The sequence below is a fragment of the Pipistrellus hanaki genome (assembly GCF_964339955.1).
Source record: "Pipistrellus hanaki genome assembly, chromosome: 13".
NCBI classification, from domain to species: Eukaryota; Metazoa; Chordata; class Mammalia; order Chiroptera; family Vespertilionidae; genus Pipistrellus; species Pipistrellus hanaki.
Window position 1 is genome coordinate 23,053,358 of NC_140515.1, and position 23,262 is coordinate 23,076,619.

Sequence of the window (23,262 nt, forward strand, 5' to 3'; positions counted from 1 at the left end):
TCAATAAAATATATTTAAAAAAACCCCTGAATTTATAGGTATTGTTTCTTTAATTTTTTGTTTTGTTAATCTTCACCTAAGCTATTTCTCTGTTGATTTTTTTAGAAAGAGAGGAAGGGAGGGAGAGAGAGTGAGAGAAACACATAGATGTGAGAAAGACACATCTATTGGTTGCCTCCTGCATACGCCCCAACCAGGGCTGGGGATGGAGCTCGTGACTGAGGTACAAACCCTTGACTGGAATCGAACCTGGCACCCTTCAGTCTGAGGCTGATGCTCTATCCACTGAACTAAACTGGCTAGGGCTGTTTCTTTAATAGTTTTATTAAAATGTTAAAAATATTATAACCTTGGCATGTTATACATTAGTTTTTCCCTGTATTAACTATTAGCAGAATGTTAATTTATAATTATTATGTTTTCGTTGACTATACGCATTATATTCTCACCTGGTAGGAGTCCTATAGAAATTTCTATTAATGTGAGTTCCAGGAAAATTCAGGGACCAAGCCCCTGACTTTTTAAGGATCATTTAGGAGTTCAAAATAAATATTCACAATTTGCCCAGCATCCTTACTGTTGCCACTTTGTTCCAAGCTATCACCCAGTCTCATTTAAATTATTGCAGTACCCTCCTGATTGATTCCCCTCCTGCTGCCCTGGCCCTTACCAGTCTACCCTTGACACTGGGGGATCCTCTTAACCGGTAAGCTAGATGATGTCACTCCTCTATTCATAATCTGCTGATAAAATCTTTATTGTATCCCACAGCCTAGCCTCCCCACCTCTCAGACGTCCTCCTGCTTAATCTGCTCTGGCCACAGATGACTCTCGCTATTCTGTACCATGCCAGGGGGCTCCCTCCTGAGCACCTGGCACCTGCTGTTCCCTCCGCCTTGGAGGCTCTTCCTGTGGATGTGTTTGCATGGTTAGCTCCGTCACTTCCTTGGGGTCTTTTCCCCAAAATCACTTCAGTGACCTGAGTACCTAAAATTTCAACCCCCTTCCAACACTTCACTCCCTACTCCTGCTTAGTTTTTTGTTTTTTTTCCTTTCTACTTAGTATTTATTGCCTCACACTGTATTTCACTTATCTGCCCTGTGTATTGTCTCTCTTCTCCACTAGAATGTAAGCTCTTCAAGGATGAGGATTTTTGTACTATTTACTACTAAATCACCAGTGCCTAGAACAGGGTCTGGCCTATAGTGGGTGCTCAGTAAGAAAAAATAGTGTTGAGTGAATGGATGAATGGACATTGATAGCATAGCTCCCCGTGCTGGTCTGTGACTTAGAGAAATTCTGATTTTTGGCGGCGATCCACCAGTTAGTGTCTAGTTAGGAAACCACTCCAGGGGCTTCAATCAAAAGGGGATATAATTATAGGACTTGGATCTAAATGGAAAGGCTGGAGGAGTTGGGGGGAAGGTGGTATTGCCCAGAGCCCACAAACTCCCAGTTTTCACTCCTGCTGCTGGAGTCACTGCCACCACGGGGAGCTTGTCCTTCTGCCAGCCCTGCTGACGGGTGTGTGTGTGTGTGTGTGTGTGTGTGTGTGTGTATGTAGATGAGCTGGGGAGAGTGTAGACAGGGAGGTGTGGGGCAGAGTACCAACATAAACTATCCAGCACAGGTATTATTCAGCTCCCGTGCGGAGATAAACTTAGGTGTAGGACAAACTGAAGGGGGTAGTTTGAGCTGTGATGCCAATTAATAGCACAGGGAAAGATATTAGATTGCTAGTGAAACATTAAAAAGCTAAGAATTAAATCCCAGCTTAGCCTAGACACATCCATGTGTTGAACCACAAAACTGAACTCGGCTGTAGAAATGGGGCACAACAGGAAATACATCTTCACTGTGGCCGTGATCTCTCTGTGTGATTAAGTGCTCATTTCCGTGACTTCAGTAAATCTGCGTGTAGGCCCAATTGTGTCCCAGATTAGATCACTGTCGCCGAAAGGATCATATGGCCTCCCTAATCTGATTACAGTCATTACTCAGAGCCCTGCTGTCATTTATTTGCAGGTTAAAGATGCAACAGGCATGTGTTTGTGGCACCTCTAGGTGCTGCTCCCTTTGCCACTCAAATCATGTTTACTCCCCGCTCCCCCAGGACACATGCCAGGATTCTGTTGCTCCTCTCCTCCCTGTCCTCTTCTCACTTTGTAAACAAGGACTCCAGTGTCTCAGTGTACTTTCTTGCTAATTATATTCATGTTCAGTGCTTGTCGATATTTATGACGTGAATCCAACACTAATAAGCTTATATTTTCAAATTAGGGATAGCAACATTTTTAATCTCTTAAGATGTAGAGGGAGAAAGTAGTGGATATGGAAGGAATTGGTGGGACCTCTGTTTGCCTTGCTTTTTCCCCCACTTCCCTACGTCCAGGGACTTGGGTTGAGGGTCGGTTTCTTGGATGTGAGGTCTGTCATAATTAGACTAAGAAACTATCTTCTCCACTCACACCTCCCTAAAAAAATAAAAAAATAAAAAAAATAAAAAGACAAAATGAAATTCTATAAAATCACTACATCTGCAGATTTAGAATTCTACCATAATTTATTTATTTATAAATATACATTTTTATTGATTTCAGAGAGGAAGGGAGAAGGAGAGAGAAAGAGATAGAAACATCAGTGATGAGAGAGAATCATTGATTGGCTGCCTCCTACTGAACAAAGAGCCCGCACCTGGGCATCACACCATGGGATTTGGTTTGGTGACCGGGAATCAAACCATAACCTCCTGTTTCATAGGTTCACTGGTCAGGCAAAATTTACATCCTTTATTTTTCCTCAAAGCCAAAATTTAAGGTGTTTTAATATTAAAAATCTTCAGAGTAATACATCATGTTTTTGATGAGTTAAACAATTTATGTTCAAGTACCAGATTATTTCACTCATCAGGTTCTTTCAGATTTCTGAATTGCTATTATTTTTATTTAAGGGTGGTCCTGTGCTGCTTGTAGACATAAATAAATGGACCTTTCATGTGCTGGTTTGGATCCATCTTGTCATGTTTATGGATTCACTTGTAGGGATATAATTAGCTTTTAAAAACTGTACCTAGCTGCAGTTCCTTAATGTCCTAATAGGATTTTATAATTTTTCTTCAAGCCAAGAAAACTAAAATAAACCTCTATTATTTTTGTTTTCCCATAGTCCAGAGTATTCCCATAGCAAGAACGGTAAGCCAGCCAGCATGGCTGAGCAGTTGAACGTGGATCTGTGAACCAGGGGGTTATGGTTTGATTTCTGATCAGGGCACATGCCCACCCGGGTTGCAGATTTGATCCCCAGTGTGGGAGGTGCAGGAGGCAGCCAATCAGTGATCCTCTCTCATCATTGATGTTTTTCTCTCTCTCCCTCTCCCACCCTCTCTGAAATCAATAAAAATATGTTGCTGAAACCGGTTTGGCTCAGTGGTAGAGCATCGGTCTGCGGACTGAAGGGTCCCGGGTTCAATTCGGTCAGGGGCATGTACCTTGGTTGCGGGCACATCCCCAGTAGGGGGCATGCAAGAGGCAGCCAATCGATGATTCTCTCTCATCTATGTTTCTAACTCTCTATCCCTCTCTCTTCCTCTCTGTAAAAAAAATCAATAAAATATATTAAAAATAAATAAATAAAAAATAAAAATATATTAAAAAAAAGAAAGTTAACTGCCAGCAAAAGATTCTTTTGTTCTTTGTGCCTCCTCATAATTGAGGGCTTAATATTTGCATTTTCACCATTGAAAGCCGTAGCATTCAGGAGGAGCTGTATTGGGCAGGGATACTGGCCTCTGGTGTATTTGCATTTTATCTTTTTAAGTTTCTTTCTGAATTTGAAGTGCCACTTTAAATATCACCTCATCAGAATTCTAGGAGAAAAACATTCTGTTTGAAATTTAAGCAAAAAACATTTTTCTCTTCCTGTATGCTTCCACTCCTTCCCCCACTTTAAACGATTTTATTCTTCTCCTGAAGGTGCTCTGTTTTCGAGCTGTAGTTATTGCCGATGCACAGAAGATGCTGGCTGATCGGGCTGGGGTTGCAGTGCTGTGACACTGAGCAGATGGCAGGACAGTCCTGCTTTCCTGTGTCCTCTGGGCTCCCAACGAGCTGATGTCCTATGAAAACACCTTTAAAAATTATCATCTGATTTAAATTAAACCTCTAAATGGCAACAGAATACACTTGACCAGGAAAATAATCTGTGACTCAGAGATATTTATTTGCTTTAAACTTCTTAGAGGCATTTACTTTTATTTATTTAACTTTTTATTATTGGAAATTTTAAACATACTTAAATAAAGAGATACTAATATAATATAATGTATCCTCATTTACTGATCACCCTGCATTAATATTTTGTTATTTTAGAGGCATTTTCTAATGAATTGAGGCATAAAGACTTGCATTTTATATTTTCCTCTGTTTTAAGTAGACTTTTCTCCTAATTTACATTGGCAAATTTACATGTGCATTAGGAACTCCAAGACTAGTTATAAAGAAGCAAAAACTAAATTTGATCTTTCAATAGAAAGGCAATGAGTGTAAAATGAACACCTTGCTGCCAGAGCTATACGATATGAATAGGTTGTTATATATAGAATATTATGTTAGGCTCAACTTAGCCTGTGGGGAACCTCTATTTTCACTTACAATATGGAAAAATCTGTATTATAAAACTTTGGGGGAAACCTGTGTATAGATTGGGAATATTTTATTTCTCCCTTTTTCTCCTTTCTCCATTTCCCATTTGTGTTCTTTTTTGCTATTCATTCTACAAATATTTATGACACTGCATATACAAGGGTCATATGACACTGCATATACAACCTAAAGAAGACGGAAGCTTATATGGTATAAAGTAGGGAGATAACAAACCAGTAAGGAAATAAATAGAATCTAGTATGTGTGATAAGTATTCAGCAGGTAGACTGAGTGACAATGTTAGAGAATAAGATGGGGGGTGTGCTCAGTAGGGTGAATAGAAAACATTTTTTGTGCTGGTGATTTTGGACTAAGATGTGAAGGGTGAGAAGCAGCTGTGTTTAGGGAAAGGGAAAAGCACTTGCAAAGGTCCTGCAGTAGGAGATAGTGTGTGGCGAATTGGAAAGCCATAGAGAGGCTTTAATCCTCTCTGTCACCAATATGTTTGACCACCTTTATTTTTCACCACCTCCAACCTCTCTTCCCTCTGTTCACCTGGAATGGTCAGTGACTTCTTGGTTCCTGGGTTGAGGCTCAACCACTGACCCACACCAGCTGGACAAGGAAGTTTTTCTGTATTAAGTATATAAGCCTAAGTCATGTAGAAAGGACATGGCAGAGTACATTTGATCAGTTTAGGCTGTCAGACCCCCAAGAGGACAGGGACTTTGTTCACCACTTCTTCTCCAGAGCAAGGAGCTGTGTCAGGCGGGTGAAAGGCACTCAGTAAGTATATTACAGGAGTAGTGTCACTGTATTAGTGGGCCTGGAGAGTAAGTGACTGCAGCATCCTCAAAATGAAAGTTTAGCCTGGCTGGCGTGGCTCAGTGGTTGAGCATCGACCTTTGAACCAGGAGGTCACGGTTCCATTCCCAGTCAGGGCACAGACCCAGGTTGCGGGCTTGATCCCCAGCAGGGAGGCGTGCAGGAGGCAGGCAATCCATGATTTTCTCTCATTGTGGAAGTTTCTCTCTCTCCCTCTCCCTTCCTCTCTGAAGTCAATAAAATATTTAAGCCCTAACTGGTTTGGCTCAGTGAACAGAGCGCCAGCCTGTAGTCTGAAAGGTCCCAGGTTCGATTCCAGTCAAGGGCATGTACCTTGGTTGCAGGCACATCCCTAGTAGGAGGTGTGCAGGAGGCAGCTGATCGATATTTTTCTCTCATCAATGTTTCTAACTCTATTCCTCTCTGTAAAAAAAAAAAAAAAAAATCAATAAAAAATATTAAAAAATATAAAAACAATGTAAGTTTCTTCGTTTATCCAGAGATCAAATTCTTACATAAAGTAATGAGGTATGGTAGAAAAAACACAGATATTAAAATAGGTAATGATCCCATCTTTATCTTTTAATACCTTGGTCATATTTCTTTATATCTATAAGATGGAAATAGTAATAATGTATCTTACATAATTGTATACTTATAATGTATATTAAATACTGAATATACTACCTGACTTAGGTCCTCAACAAAAGGGCCATTTTATTAGTTTCTCTTTGTTTAGTGGTTGATTCTAGCTCAGTACTGAGTCAAATCTAGTTCCCAGTGATTAGTTTTCTAGATAGGAAAAAAGAGTGAAATTGGAGCTTTCCCTCATATCAACTGATTAAAAAACTGAATGTAAAAGGCATAATTAGAAAACGTTTAGGTTATAATAGAAGAGATCTATGTGACCTCAGAGTGAGGAGGAATTTCTTTTTCTTTTGTGATATTTAATTTATTGTGATGGTCTGGAACCTAACCTCAACATCATCTTTTTAAAAAATTAAATTTATTGAAGTGACATGGTTAATTAGATTATATAGACTTCGAGTGTACAGTTCTATGACACATCACCTGTATATCGCATTGTGTGACCACTACCCAAAGCCAAATCCTCTCTGTCACCATATGTTTGATCCCCTTTATTTTTCACTACCTCCAACCTCCCTTCCCTCTGTAACCACCAGACTCTTGCCTGTGTCTGTGAGTTAAGAATTTCTTAAGGTACAAAAAGCACTATCTAAAAAGAAAAGATTAATAAGTATCACTACATTAAAATTAAAACCACTATCAATAGACACCATAAAGAAAATGAAAACATTAGCCATAGAATAGAGAATAAATCTTAACCACATGCAACTATCAGAATGTATAAAGAGCTTTCAAATCAGTAAGTAAAACAGATAGCCAGTAGAAAAAGGACTTGAGCAGGCACTTATCAAAAGAGGAAATCCAGTGGTCAATAAACATAACAAAAGGCGTTTCACTTCACTTTAATTGGGGAAATACAAATTAAAACACTGTTAGATACCATTACACTTTCAGAGATTTGCAAAAATCTAAAAATCTCACTGTAGGAAGTATGTGGTGAATGAGAGCGCCATTCAACCTGTGAGATGATACAACCACTTTGGGAAAGTTAGGCATTGTTTTAAAAGTCAGCTATGTATACTCTTCCTGGAAGACGTCTGATTTTGTGATGTGAGTGAGAATAAAGAGTGTTGTAAAATTAACTATAAAAGCTTATGTGTAAAGATTATGATTTTGAATTGCAGCTTGGTATGATGGAGAAAGAACTTATATTTTCGATTTGGCTGTCCTTTAGTAGTTGTATGACCGACCTTGGGCAGTTAATTAACTTCTCCAACCTTCATTTCCTGACCTTTGCTATGGGAATATTTCTAAGGGGGTGGAATGGATGCAGTTACCACATTGCAGAGTGCCTCGCATAACCGGCATTCACTGTACTTCCCTTCCTCCCTGACCTCAATACATTAAAAAAAATTCTTCATAAGTTAGCTGTGTTCCTTTTTGAAGTAATTACAGCTACTACTTCACTGATTATTATCTAAGAGTAACAAAATTGTGAGAGCGGTTTGGGGAAAGGAAAAATAAGAGTAAACATAGTAATATGTTTAGCTATAATCATTTTCTGAAATGTGACATAACTGATGCAATTTAAAATCTTTTTTTTTAAATCCTCACACGAGGATACTTTTCCCAGTGATCTTTAGAAAGAGAGTGGAAGTGAGGGAGAAGGGGTGGAGAGAAAAAGAGAGTAACGTCCATGAGAGAGAGGCACACACATGACTGGTTGCCTCCCACAGGCACCCTCACGCCCCTGGGGATTGAACCTGCAACAACAGGTACGTGTCCTTGTCAGGGAATCCTGCCCTCGACCCTTTGGTCCGCAGCTGGCCCTCTAACCACTGAACAAAAACCAGCCAGGGCTTAATCACCCTTAATTCATATGAGTTACACTGCTTTTTGTTAATTCTAGATTATTCTGTTACTTCGAGGTGTAAGTAATTAAAAATTCCTCACAGGAGATTTTTAGGAGTCCTGGTTAAACGTATTCTAAAACAAAATGTACTTTTCTGTTATAGTAATATGTAAGAATGTTTCTGATAAAAGTAGGGGAAAATGAAAATAAAGTCATCATTTCATTATTTTCTATCCTTTTATTAAAAATCATTAATATGTCCTTACCTGAAAAAATGCTTTTTTAATATGTGGTAAGATGGCACCAGGCCATCTTTGTAAAATGTGAGGTTTGCATCCTGAATCAATGACTCAGAAAGTATAGAGAATGTCTCCTACATTTCAAGTGAATTTAAGAATCCATAGAAATCTGTTGTTCAGGATTATTTTGTCTTCGGCATATTCTTGCATTCTGTTCAGTATTAAGCAATTCAGAACCAGTAGTGGATAGAAAAGTGAATTTAGCAGAATACTTGCCTCTGGTCAGCTTTGAACAACCCAGCCATATGCCACTAAGAGTTGTTCTCATGTCACATGCTGCCCATTCTAGGTGTGTATTTTACTTATGGTTCCCTCTGTAGTAGAGCTTATTCTTCAGGGGCAGGATTAAAGAATGGTTACCTTTATTATTTTGAATATAGACTAATGCATAAGTTGTAACTAATGCATAAGTTATGACTGGCTTGGAGTATCTGCATTTAAGGCTCAGCACTGGAATCAGATAGAAAATGTTTTTGTTTTGTTTTTTCATTCAGCCAGTGTTTTTGCCATTATAATCAAATCCTCTAGAGCTACTATTCCTATAGCAAGTTTTTAGATGATTGTGATTGGTCTTTCAGATATTTTACTTGTAAAAATGTCGTTTAGGGTTTGGGAAAGGTGGAATGAAATATTTGTAATTTTTTATGGCATAACAATCTTTGTATTTTTGTTGTTAGTCTCTTTAGCATTCAGTTTTGAGAGATGTTAGCTTTTCAGCTATAAAGCAGGTGGAATATACTTTAATTAGTATATGCTAATTTGTTATATTTATAGCTGAACTCCATTTGTTGGTCATGGAATTGAGCCTGCAAAAACTAAATTGTGTCTGTCATTTTCCTTTAATCTTAGCATCCTAAGTCATATGCATGATGGGCCCTAACCTTTGAGTTTATTGGTCAGTGTTTTGCTAATTAAAAAAAAAAAGGATTGTAAGAACTGCATGACATTGTTACCCTCTTTAAGAGGCCTTATTCGTTTGTTGCCCAGATACCTAGATAGACACTTACTTTTCACTCATTGTATTCACTTTGTGCCCTTTCTCTTCTCAGCCCCCTCCTCACAGCCTCTGCTGTGCCACACAGTGAAGTCTCCCAGGGTGCTGTGGTCTTTGCCTTGGTTGGAAATCTAGTGCCATTTCTCAGTCTTCCTCCTTCCTTTCCTATTTAGCTTTGTTGATGGTACACTCTGTGCGGAGGTTTTCTAATTTCCTCTCTATTTAATGTGTATGAGTGACTTTCGTAGTGAATGACAGAAAGTGTTAGTTCCTTTCCCCCGTTTTTCTTACCTCCCGTTCTTCAGTCTCTGTTCTTTCTCCTTGGGTTTTTCTGATATATAGCTACTTGCACTCTGCGGCTTGACTGTAAATTTACAGCTAAGCCTGTCTCATACTTTGTCGTCTGACAGCAGCCTGGCTTCTAGCTACTTCCGGGACTCTAAACCTGGGTGGCCCGCTCTTGACCCCAGAATCCATAGGCGTCACAGTGGAATGCACCAGTCTTTGGCATGGTCCCCAGCCCCAAAGCTCAGTTCTTCTTCACTACTATTTGGCCTTTTACATGATAGAATTTGGAGTCATTTCTGATTTTTCTGTTGCTTCCTACTTTGCAATGCTTCTTAGCTTCAGTCTTTCTTACCGTTCTGATGGCTGCTTCTCTGCCTTTCAGTCAGGCCTTCAGCTTTTCTTCCCTGTGCTAGTCCAGCACCTCCCTGCAGGTCTGCCTCTAGTCCTAACTGTCCTTTAACGTGTGTGTGTGACAAACTTTAAAATGTAGTAATTCTCAAATCTTTCCTGTTGGTTGCCTTTTGTGCAGTATATAACTTTTGCATGCTATGTACACTCTTCTGTGTGGCCTTGTTAGCCTGTACACCAGCAGGCTGATCTTTCCTGTCACCTTACATGCAAGCATGTCCCCTTCCTTCGCACACACAAATACACACACACACACACACACACACGCACACACACAGAGCTGATGCCTGCCTTGCTGCCTTTTGCATGTTGCTGGCCCTTCTTGGAATGTCTTTCGCTCTGTTCTTTATCTTTCCATAGTTCTGTTCATCCTTCAAGATGAAGTTCATCTTTGCTTTTTGGTGAAACTCTTTGCAGCTATCTTCACCCACAGTTAATGCTCTTCCTACATTTCAAAAATACGTATTTGCCGGGTCTCTGGCCATACTCTACAACCCTTTAGAGCAAGACTGAGCTTTGCATCATGCTCAGCCATCCCTAGGGTAGGGCCAGGAACAAAGGAGGTGCTCAATAGAGGATGGAGGTAAATCGGGAGAAAGGTCAAGAAAAATGTAAACATACAGGTTTCTAATAGTGTAGGTAAATATTGGAAGGCAGTTCTAAAGGTATAAAATAGGTGTTTATACGTTTGTGGTCTTTCCCTGGGAGATTTTATCTTTTACCTGGTGGTGTTTTGTTGATATTGGTGTAACAGTATTGTGGAATTTAAATTCAATGGGAGAAGCTTTGAGCGAATCACCTTATTTAAACATCTTGTTTTATAAGTTAACATCTAGATGTATAGAGAGGCTGGCTCATTTGCCTCTTTCTTAACTCCTGTAAAACAAATGCTATAATGCAATGTCGTTGGACCTAAATACTATATTTTGGTTGTACAAATTAAGTGAATGTCATCTTGGAAACATGGCTTCACTTATCCCTATAAAGAAAGTTTCTTGTATACATTCCTTTCCCAGCTCACCGAGGGTTCGAGAAGGCCCCAGGAGTTGCTTCCCCGGCTGGGCAGCATTGCTCAGTCACTGCCAGCTGCTGCTCCTGATGCCCGTCTCCCTGTGCCCTATCCTGGACGAGGCGGGAGGGGTTGCCTGCACCCCGTGCCCCCTGCACTCCAGGGTGTAGGAGCAGCTGAGCTAGAGGAGTTTCCTGTTCTCCTTTGACCCATTGCCTTGTTTGTTTGGTGAGAATGAGAGAATCTCTTCATTGTTTGCGTTCAAAGGTTTCTTTTCTCCTTCTCCGCTTGAGCTTCAGACAGTCTATCTAGTTACTTGCTTTTGTCTTCTTTTCTACTAGTCTGAGGAAAGGGTAATGTTTTATCTTTATAGCTGCTACATAGGAGAGCACAGTATAGGAACAAGTTGAATGTGTGACTCGTGTTTAAAAGCCAAACTTCCCCCCCTGTGTTCTCTCAAATTCTCAGTCAATTAACAGTATGATTGTTCAAAACTAGGGGTTCTTGTTCTGGCCAGCTTTTTTTCCCCCTCTTCTTTTTTCTTTTTTTCTGGCCGGTTTTGCTCAGTGGTTAGAGTGTTATTCAATAGTTTGTGGCCAAAGGGTTTGATTTCCAGTCAAGGGCATATACCTAGGTTGCGCCAATAGGGGTGCGTGTGGGAGGCAGCCAATGGATGTGTCTCCCTTCTCCCAACCCCCCTTCTTTCCACTCTCTCTAGAAATCAATGGAAAAAAATCATGGAGTTAAAGTTAAAAAACAAAACAAAACAAAAAACCCCAGTAGGGGGTTTTTAAGCCTTTTGGTATTCATGTATCCCTTTGGTAAACTAATGAAGCTGGTGGACTTGTTTTCGATTAATGATTTTAAATACCCTGCTTCCCCGAAAATAAGACAGTGTCTTATATTAATTTTTGCTCCCAAAGATGCGCTAGGTCTTATTTTCAGGGGATGTCTTATTTTTCCATGAAGAAGAATACGGTACACATTTATTGTTAAATGAAAATAAAGGAAATTTATTACCTGTATACGGTACGGTAGTACGGTAGTTGTCAACACAAACCAGACAAACTGTGAATCCTACAGTATCAAGAATTTACTCATTTATTCAATGACAATCATGTCATCATCTTCTGGAACATCATCATAACAATCCAATTCCTGAATTTCCTGGTGAATTTCTTGTGACTCCATTTCTTTCAGAATCAGTGGACCAAATCTCTCATGTTTAGCCTGGGGGGGGGGGGGGCTTATTTTCAGGGGATGCCTTATTTTTCACTCAGAAGGAAACCTGTAAGTAGGCCTTATTTTCAGAGGGATGTCTTATTTTCAGGGAAACACAGTAAATAAAATACATAGGATTGCCCTGGCTGGGTGGCTCAGTTGATTGGAGCATCGTCCTGTACACCAAAAGGTTGTGAGTTTGATTCTTGGTCAGGACACATACCTCAGTGTGTATAGGAGGCAACTAATCAATGTTTCTCTCTCACATCGATGTTTCTTTCTCTCTCCCTCCCTCTTCTTCTCTATCTAAAAAATCAATAGAACATATCCTCAGGTGAGGATAAAAAGAAAAAAAAAGGAAAATTACACAGAATTAAAAAGGAAATCAGTTATATATAGATCTGTATAATCTGTAAAGTGATAGGAAAATATCTGTTTGGTGATGACAAAGTTACTGCTGATGTTGCTGTGATTTGTTGCCTACACTCTTATTGGAAGGAAATCTTAAGCTTCTACTTGAGTTTAGTGAAAGCAAATGTAAAAACTTTCATTCAAATCCGCAGACCCCAGAGTTCTCTTCATGGACCCTAGGACTCCAGGTTGAGAGCCTTGCTTTAAAGAGCAGGAATAGGAGAAACTGCTGAAGGTAGAAAGACATTTTGAGAAATTTATCTCATATAACACTGTTGCTGATTTTTAATAAACAAGTTTAGGGTAGGAGAGTAGACAAGATCATTGTAAATTGCTGAGGATGCCAATGGACAAAGACTTAGTGGTTAAATGATTTGTTTTACACAGATAACATTTTGACAACTGTGTGAGTAACGGAATGATTTCTTGAGTGCATAGGGTACAGAAATACCTTTCAAACACGTGTGTTGTGTCTTTCTTATTCACATTTAGAAATGACAGAGATAACATTGGAAAAATTTATGAATTTTAGAGTAAGAGAGACCTGAATTCTGAGTAAGTTTTTAAATCTTGCTTGAGCCTTGATTTCCTCCCCTGTAAAATAATAATACTTGCTCAGAGAATCTGAAATGGGATCATGTCATGTGCCTGGTGCTCCAGACCAATGCTGTGTCTCTGTGATGGGAGACACTTCGCCTTGCCTGGCATAAGTCCAGGTCTCATTTCCTTATCTGTAAAGCAAGGGTGTCAGAGTAAAGGATCTTTAACATCCCTTAAACCTGAAGAGTGTTTCCGATTAGGAAGTCTACTTTGGAGGCTCACTAACATGTAAACTTACTAAGTAGATAGAAGCAGTAAATAGATTGCTTGGAAATGGGAGAGAACTAGCTTTCTCAGCTAATAGATAGGCATTCTCAAACATGCCATCTTATTTCATCCTCAGAGCCACTCTTTAAAAAAGGTGTCTTTTCCACTTTTATTGATAATGATACCGTGTTTCCCCGAAAATAAGACATCCTCTGAAAATAAGACCTAGCTCATGGAAAGATAAGACATCCCCTGAAAATAAGACCTAGCGCAACTTTGGGAGAAAAAATTAATATAAGACACTGTCTTATTTTCAGGGAAACAGGGTATGGAGACCCCTCAGCAGGGTGAAGCATCTTCCATGGTCATGTAATGAACTAGAGCTTAAAGTCAGTAAACGTCCTCTGGAAACCAGAAGTGCCTATGTTAAGTCTCTGTATTTTTGATTAAATCTCTATACCTTTTAAACAACAACAAAACCCCAGTGCCCCTCTTCTTTTCCCCCTACATGGGAAAACTATGTTTTTCTCCTACCATTAATTATTTAAATAAACTTAAACACAACACTGCAATGGTTGCCAATTTTCTAAGATCGGCAGTTACCAATCTGTTCCACTTTCTAGCATGTAATACAAAAGTATCTATATAATTTCAATCCTTATTAATACTGACTATGCTACACTAATTTTTATGTTTTATATAAAAACTCATCTTTATAAAATATGAAACTTTTTAGTCTTGGACAAAACTATCATTGAAACAGACAGGTGCCTAAAGTCATCAAAACGAGTGGAAAAGAATTCAAAGCCTTGTTATTTGCAGATGAACAAAAAGCAGCCTTAAGGCAAATAACTGGTTATTAATTTTTCTCGGAAAAATAGCCAGCTTGTGTTCCAAAGGCTGGTTGTTTTTTGTTTGTTTATTTGTTTTTTAATTAAATTATTATCTGTGTACATATTTTAACATTGCCCCCCCCATACATACCCTCCCTCCCCAGAGTTTTGTGTCCATTGGTTGTACTTATATGCATGTATACAAGTCCTTTGGTTGATCTATTATCTCCCCCAGATCTCCCTACCCTACCTGCTGTAATTTGACAGTTTACTTATTGCTTTACTGTCTCTATATCTATCTTTTGGTTCATCAGTTTATAATGTTCTTTATTATCCATAAATGAGTGAGGTCATGTGGTGTTTCTCTTTCATTGACTGGCTTATTTCACTCAGCATGATGTTCTCCAATTCCGTCCAGTTTGCTGCAAATGATGAGAATTTCTTCTTTTTTATGGCAGCATAGTATTCCATTGTGTAGATGTACCACAGTTTTTGGATCCAATCATCTGCTGATGGACACCTAGGCTGTTTCCAAATTCTAGCTATTGTAGATTGTGCTGCTATGAACATAGGGGTGCATATATCCTTTCTGATTAGTGTTTCTAGTTTCTTTCTTCTTCTTTTTAAAAAAATATATTTTATTGATTTTGTACAGAGAGGAAGGGAGAGAGGTAGAGAATTAGAAACATCGATGAGAGAGAGTCATTGATCAGCTGCCTCTTGCATAGCCCCTACTGGGGATATGCCCGCAACCAGAGTACATGCCCTTGACCGGAATCGAACCCGGGACTTTTCAGTCCCCAAGCCGACGCTTTATCCATTGAGCCAAACTGGTTTCGGCAGTGTTTCTAGTTTCTTGGGATATATTCCTAGGAGTGGGATTACTGGGTCAAATGGGAGTTCCATTTTCAGTTTTTTGAGGAAACTCCACACTGTTCTCCACAGTGGTTGCACCAGTCTGCATTCCCACCAGCAGTGCACGAGGGTTCCTTTTTCTCTGCAACCTCGCCAACACTTGTCGTTTGTTGATTTGTTGATGTTGGCCATTCTGACAGGTGTGAGATGGTACCGCATTGTTGTTTTGATTTGCATCTCTCAGATAATTAGTGACTTTGAGCGTGTTTTCATGTGCCTTTTGGACTTCTTCTGTCTTCTTTTGAAAATATTCTATTTAGGTCCATTGCCCATTTTTTTAATTGGATCATTCATCTTCCTTTTATTTAGTTGTATAAGCTGTTTGTAGATGTTTGTAGATTAAACCTTTATCAGTGGTAACATTTGCAAATATGTTCTCCCACACAGTGGGCTTTCTTGTTGTTCTGTTGATGGTTTCTTTTGCTTTAAAAAAGCTTTTTATTTTGATGTAGTTCCATTTGTTTTATTTTCTCTTTAGCTTCCATTGCCCTAGGTGCAGTATCAGTGAAGAAGTTCTTTTGGCATATGTCTGAGATTTTGCTGCCTGAGGATGCTTCTAGTATTTTTATGGTTTCCCGTCTGATGTTTAAGTCCTGTATCCATTTTGAGTTTATTTTTGTATATGGTGTAAGTTGGTGATCTAGTTTCATTCTTTTGCATGTATCTGTCCAATTTTCCCAACACCATTTATTGAAGGGACTGTCTTGACTCCATTGTATAAAGGCTGGTTGTTTTTTAGGATGTGGCAAGTGTAGAGAAAATAAGGTTATTTTAATTGTATTTAAGCTGTTCAGAAAATAAATGAGCTAGTGGGTCAAAATACAGCCCCTCACTCAGGAAAAACCAAGCACACACTGCATCAATATGTTTTTCCTCAATATTTTCTCACAGGACCTGAGACTCTAAATATTATTTCCTATTAAAGTATGAAAAAGAATTTGGTTCAGTTGTTTAAGTTTACACTAAATTCCTCCAAAATAGTATTTTGAAGATTAGCACAAGCTCAGCCCCATCAAGGTTGGAATTTCATGGCCTACAGTGAGTTGACAGGATACTCAGTCAATCCTCGCTGACTTGGAAACCAAAACCCAATGATTGAAGAGCCTTCCTGTCAAATCTAACTACGAAAAAGTCATAAGCTTACTTCAGGTTCCTCTCAAAGCAACCTTTTAAGAAATAAAAAGATCAATAAGCCATTCAAACACTTGACTGAATCTTTAAGAAAATGTCAAACAAATTCAGATTGCCAGTTAGATTTCAAAGAGCCACCTTACTGAAAAAGCCTCGTCAAGAAGGAAGGGAAAGAGCTCAGCTGGTGTGGCTCAGTGGTTGAGCAACAACCTATGAACCAATAGATCAATTCCGGTCAGTGCAATGTGCTCAGGTTGCGGTCTCAATCCCCATTAGGCGTGTAGGAGGCTACTGATCAATGATTCTCTTTCATCATTGATGTTTCTATCCATCTATCCCTTCCTCTCTGAAATCAATAAAAAATATTTTTTTTTTGAAAGAAAAAAAAAAAAAAAGGGAAGTAAAGTGTTCCCAACATCAGCAAATACTATGATGAGAACTTTTACACATTATGGAGTTTTGGCCTTGGGAATTTTGACATTAGCACGCTTTGTAAAATAAACCTAATAAATAAACATTACTACAGTAGGGTTTGCCTGGTCAACATTGCAATTTTGAAGAGATATTGGTGGAGTGGGGTAAAATATGAAGAGAATAAAATGATTTTTTCATTCATCAAATGATGAGCATGAAGTTTAAAATATAAACATTTTTTTCCTTTTGTTCAGTCTCTCTTCAATACTTAAATACTTCATACTCAAATCACTGTCTTATTTTCAAACATTTTTGCTTAGTGCCTGGCCACCCCTTAACTGCCCCCCTGCCAGCCTGGACATCCTTTAACTGCTCCCCTCTGGCTTACCTGCTTGCTTGATCAACCCTAACTGCTTCTGCTTGCCTGCGTGGCCACTCCCTAACTGCTCCTCTGCCGGCCCGGTCTTCCCCTAACTGCTCCCCTGCTGGCCTGGTCACCCCCTAACTGCCCTGCTGCTGGCCTGGTCCCCTCCTAACTTCTCTACTGCTTACCTGGTCGCCCCCTAACTGTCCAGAAGGAAGTCAGACTTCCGGAAGATGTCCGGTCGACCCAGTTTAATTAGAATATTACCCTTTTATTACTATAGATATAGATGCTGTGTAGGTGCATGCAGTGATTTTGAGGGATAGTAAGCTATCCGAAGGTCCTTGGTATTAACAACTGATAATCTGCTTATTTTAGGGCCTTAAATTCTTTATAAAATTCCAGTGAAAATTACACAGCACCTGTGATTATAGCCTAGGAATCTTTAAAGTCTAACAAAGTTTAAAAAAATACCTGTGTGCTTAATATAACAAAACAAAACGGCAAAAAACCAAAGCATTGGCCTTAAAATCGCCCTTGGAAGACTTCGAGGAGAAAGAGAGGGAGTTAAAATTTTGTGAATGGTTGGACAAGAGGCAGCCTCCAGGGATCTGGGCTGGAGAGTCACTGCTTCCCTCTGCCCCTGGGGTGAGGCAGAAGCTTCCTGCTCCTTAGCTTCTGTGCTTTCCTCCTGAGTCTGTGAAAGGGTTGTACCATCTGTGCTCTTCACCTGGTAATGAGAGCATCCGTTTCTCCATGTCTTCTCCCAAATTGGATGTTATTAATCTTTTATTTTTGCCAGTCTGATTGAAAAATAACTTGTAGCTATTGATGTTGAATATATTATCATGTAATTATTGGTCAATTGCATTTCTTTTGTACAATTTCTGTTCATACCTTTTTTCTCTTATTAGGTTTGGGTTTTTTTGTTTTTTTGTTTGTTTTTTTAAAATATATTTTATTGATTTTTTACAGAGAGGAAGGGAGAGAGATAGAGAGCTAGAAACGGCGATGAGAAAGAAACATCGACCAGCTGCCTCTTGCACACCCCCTACTGGGGATGTGCCCGCATCCAATGTACATGCCCTTGACCGGAACCGAACCTGGGACCTTTCAGTCCGCAGACCGACGCTCTACCACTGAGTCAAACTGGTTTCGGCAGGTTTGGGTTTTTTTCTTTATCGATTTATTGTATATGGACTTTCTGCTGTGATTATGGCTATTAATCCTTTGTTTCTTATAAATGCTGGAAATATTTTCTTCTAGTCCACATGTGTCAAACACAAGGCCCGTGGGCCAAATCCAGCCCGCCAGGCCTTGCAATGTGGCCTGCACCGCACTGTCATCACTGCACTCCGCTGTCAGTTTATGACATTGTCAGTTTATGACTGTTCAGTAAACCATTCGGCCTGCGATTTAGGCTGGATTTTAGATTTTGGCCCCTTCTCTGATTGAGTTCGACACCCCTATGTAACTTGGCTTTTAAAGTTGTTTTTGCCAACCAGAAGTTTTAAATGTCTATGTGGTCAAATGTAATCTATTTTATGGCTTCCTTGGTTAAGAAGTATACCCCAAAGTTATGCTTATAACTACTATATTCTCTTACGTTTTCTTTTCAATTTGTTAGGGGTCTTGTTTTTCATGTTTTGCTCTTTTAATTCACCTGGAATTTTTTAATGTGACAGCATGAAGTAAGGATCTAATTTCCCCCCTCTCTGAATAGTTTGCCAATTCTTACACGCTATTTATTTGTTCACCCTTTCACAACTGTTATGTGATTCTATTTGATCACAGACTATACTCATGTAAATGGATCTACTTTTCAACCTTATTCTACATTATCCATGTGCTTGGCTTTTCTTGTACTAATACCGCAGTGTCTTCATATTTTAATTGATTTCAGAGAGGAAGAAAGAGGGAGAGAGATAGAAACATCAGTGATGAAAGAGAATCATTGATTGGCTGCCTCCTGCACGTACCCCACCGGGAATTGAGCCCGCAACCCGAGCTGAGCATTTTGCCTACCGGGAATCAAACCTCGACCTTCTGATTCATAGGTTGTTGCTTAACCACTGAGCTACACTGGTGGGCTATCAGACTTACATTTTTATCTGCCTAGTTAGACATGTAGCAGTAGGTTAAGAACAACAGCAACAAACAACTAATGAAGCAATAGATCTCTCCTAATAGATAAGTTATTTGGCATTTGACGGATGGAAGCACAATATTTAATCAAGATAATCTTTCAAATAGGACATGTACAAGATCAGGGAGTAATGATTGACTTGTAGAGAGTGAAAAGTCAACAGAAATCTATAGCTGTTAGGAAATAAAAAGTACAGTGACTGTGCCATAGCTTCCTGTCAGGGTTAGGTCAACTGCAGATCTGCCAAAAATAGAGCATCTGATTTGCTAAATATTTGCACTTACCAAATTTAAGAGTGTATTTGAAATTATTATTGGATTTTCATCTGTTGAGTAGAGGGATAGGAGTGTAAATTCAAAGATTTCAATGGAAATTTTCCATCACTTTTCCTTCCTTCCTTCCTTCCTTCCTTCCTTCCTTCCTTCCTTCCTTCCATCTAACTGCCAGGTAAATGTTTATTGTATTAAAGGATTTTGTTGCAACCACCATACATACTGGATACATGTATCTTTAGAGCCACACTGACTTCCTGTCCTTCCTAAGTGCTTTAGAAGTTATTTGTTGGACATGTCAGATCATTCTGTCAGATCATTCCGCTGAGGAATCATCCTACAGAAGTCTCTCTCGCATTATTGTAACTTTTCACATATTCTTACTCATTGTTTCATTTTAGCCTTGGAAACAAAGTTCATTAACACTAAGGTAGTATAGGCTTAGAGTGTGGATTGCATGTGTGGACTCGATTGTTGTTCAGATGGCTTTTAGATCCTTTAAAAAAACTGTTAAAAGGTTAATTATTCCATGGTGGTTTTGTTTGATGTATCACTAAAAATGAAATAGTGAATTCAGTTTGATTTTATTCTAACTGGGTTTTGTGTTCATGTGTGTGTATGTAATCAAAGCTTATTTTGTACACTTTGCTTTTTACATTTTTATTTATATTTCTTAGAAGTGTTTCAGATTTTAGTATGGCTCATTCTGGCTTCAAGTCTTACTAGCATCCCCTATAAATATATAGGCATCTGTTTAGTTTACTGAAATATTCTAAATAAGATGAGCAAGGTCCAGATCAGTTAGTTCATGAAAACTTATTTAAATAAATAACTTTTGATGTATTCTGGTCACTACTAAACTCAACAATAAAATAAAGAGCGTAAAAACAATTTAACATGAATAGGAAATAGATGGAATAAAGGAAAAACTGAAAGGTGAATTAAATGGCCATATTCTTTTTTTTTAATTTTAAAAAAATATATTTTATTTATTTTTTACAGAGAGAAAGGGAGAGGGATTGAGAGTTAGAAACATCGATGAGAGAGAATCATCAATCAGCTGCCTCTTGCACACCCCCTACTAGAGATGTGCCCGCAACCAGTGTACATGCCCCTGACCGGAATCGAACCTTTCAGTCTGCAGACCAACACTCTACCCACTGAGCCAAACTGGTTTCGGCTAAATGGCCATATTCTAAGCTGGATGTTTTATGGCTTTTTTTTCCCCCTTCATCACTGCATAAGAAAGTAGCAGACCAGCAATAAAGAGAGAGATCTAACAGATGTTCTACAGCAAAAGGCTTCATCAGTTTATTTCTCATGATCCTATTAACATAATGAACCGATTGATTGCTCTTTGGTTAAGATTAAGTAATGTAAGATTGAGCAAAAAAGAACAGAAAGGAACTCACGGGCATGGACAGCAGTGTGATGATTGTGGGAGGGAGGGGTAAAGGGAAGGTAGAAGAGGGTATATGGGAATAAATGATGATGGAAAAGAATTAAATTAAAAACAGAATAAAGCTTCTTCTCTGCTTAAAAAAAAGAGAAAGGATATCAAAGTGTTAGCTTTTCAGCTATATAGGACTCGCATTTCTCCCAACTCATGTATTTTTTGGCTTTGAAACTTAATTTGTTGCTGCTGTTATTATTTTGTACTGTGTGGTTCTCTGTACAAAATATGCTGGCATATTTCAAGAGTTTGAATATAAGCAGTGGATGACATCTTCAAAGCGTAGTGAACCTGTAGGTATTTGCTTAGCACTAGCTTTGTTGTATCAAACCATGATGAAGTGTTAAGACGATATACTGTATGTAGAGATGACACACTAAATTAGTGCCATAGTAACTTGAAGAGTTAACTCAGTGTTTACTATGTAGCCAGCCAGCTCTGTGCTAAGTGCTCTTCTGCCTGGTGAAGTAGGTACAAGTTTTTTTCCTTTCACAAATGATGCCATTGGCACAAATAAGTAGAGTCATTTGTTAAAAGTCACATAGCCAAGTAAACAATGAACACAAGAGTGATGGAAATATTTTAACATTAGATTAGAGTGATGGTTACACAACTCTGCAAATTTACTAAAAATTACTGAATTGTATACTTAAAATGGTAAATTTTGATATGTGAATTATATTCCAATAAAACTTAAAGAATGAATGGATTCAGAGCTTATTTTGGAGTGGTTCTCTTTTATAAGTATAATTGTAAACTAATATAGTTGATACTTTTTAGTTCTGCATAATATTTTAGGTAAGTGGAATGGAAAACTGAAGTATCATTCTTTAGGTGAGACAGAACATTGAAAGGTAACCACCCCCATAAATTCATTAAGAGTTAGTTTTTATGGATAGGAATTATGGACCTAAATATTATAATCTAAGTTTAAAGGGCAGTGATTCAAATATATGTTAACCTCTTGTAATTTTTAGATATCAAGATCTTGATAGCATGCTCTCTCTCTAACACACACACACGCACACACACACACACACACACACAGTCTCCAAAATTAGAAAAGGTATTGGTAGTATTTTCTCTAATCTCATCTATTCCTCAATGTGTTTTTGTTTTATCTGCCCTCTCAACCCAGGGAGTGCCATGTCTTATGAATGAGGAAACACACTTGAGCTTCAGGCTATTTATATGTTCTTTTTTATTTTTAGCACTTTCATTTTATTTGGACCCTTGGATGCCCATTGACGGATGCTTGAGACCTGCAAGTAATCTTCAGATCAGAGCAGAACTGTAAGGCCTGTATGGGAAGGAGATAGTCCGTGTGCTGTGGAAATGAACGGGGAGCAGCAGCTGGATGCAGGTATTGGTTTTGGTGAGCAGAATTCCTTCTTCAGAGTGCAGAATCATATACCTTCCTGCGTGACATTGTCTGACTTACCTTTAACACTACCGAGAGAGCTGGTTGAGGCTATGAGTTGTCTTTCTCTGTACCTGGCAGAGAGCCTAGTATTAGGGGATACTCACAATGTTTCCTGAAAAACTAAATAACTTTTATGAATAGACTTTTGTTTTGAAAAAACACCATTTTAATTTTGATGGTTATTTTTGAATTATTTTGAAATAATTATATATTCATAGGAAGTTGCAAAGATAACACAGACAGGTTCCCGGTATCCATCACCAGTTTCTATCATTAGTTACATCGCATATAAGGATAGTACAATGTAAAAGCCAGGAAATTGGCATATGTAAAAAGTGTATGTAGTTCTGTGTCATTTTATCACATGCTAGAGGTCTGGTGCATGAAATTCGTCCACTCAGGGGGTGTTTCCCTCAGCCGGCCTGTGCCCTCTCACAGTCTAGGAGCTCTTGGGGGACATCTCACTGATGACTGAGGCCCGCTCCCCGGGGAGCGGCAGTTGGCCATCCTGAGCACTGCCACTGTGCTCGCCAGCTGTGAGCCCAGCTTGTGGCTGAGCGGCGCTCCTCCTGTAGGAGTGCACTGACCACCAGGGGGCAGCTCCTGCGTTGAGCGTCTGTCCCCTGGTGATCAGTGCACGTTGTAGGGACTGATCATTCTGCCATTCAGTTGATTTGCATATTAGCCTTTTATTATATAGGATAGATTTCTCAGTCAAGATACAGAACTGCTCCATTATCACAAAGAGCTCCCTATTCTACTCCTTCATACTTACACCTACTTTCTTTCCCCCAGTCTTCCCTGAGTCAGGCACCCATTAATCTGTTCTCTAGCTCTATAATTTTGTCATTTCAGGAATATTACACATATAGAACCACATAGTATGTCACTTTTTGAGGTTGGCTTTCATTACTCAAAATAATGCCCTTGATGTAAAAAAAAAAAAAAAAAAAAAAAAAAAAAAGATT

The 23,262-nt window shown here is 38.9% G+C and overlaps 1 protein-coding gene across 3 annotated transcripts in view; it reads left to right on the plus strand.

Moving 5' to 3' along the window:
• SFMBT1 (Scm like with four mbt domains 1) overlaps positions 1-23,262 on the plus strand; it is an 89,814-nt gene that overhangs the window by 16,720 nt on the left and 49,832 nt on the right. For 2 of the 3 annotated variants that reach the window (XM_084902946.1, XM_084902945.1), the window contains exon 2: positions 22,083-22,246. In XM_084902946.1, the coding sequence (XP_084759072.1) occupies positions 22,207-22,246 (40 nt within the window). In that variant the 5' untranslated portion in view covers positions 22,083-22,206. The remainder of the gene's footprint in view (positions 1-22,082; positions 22,247-23,262) is intronic. The other variant, XM_084902947.1, reaches the window with a different exon arrangement.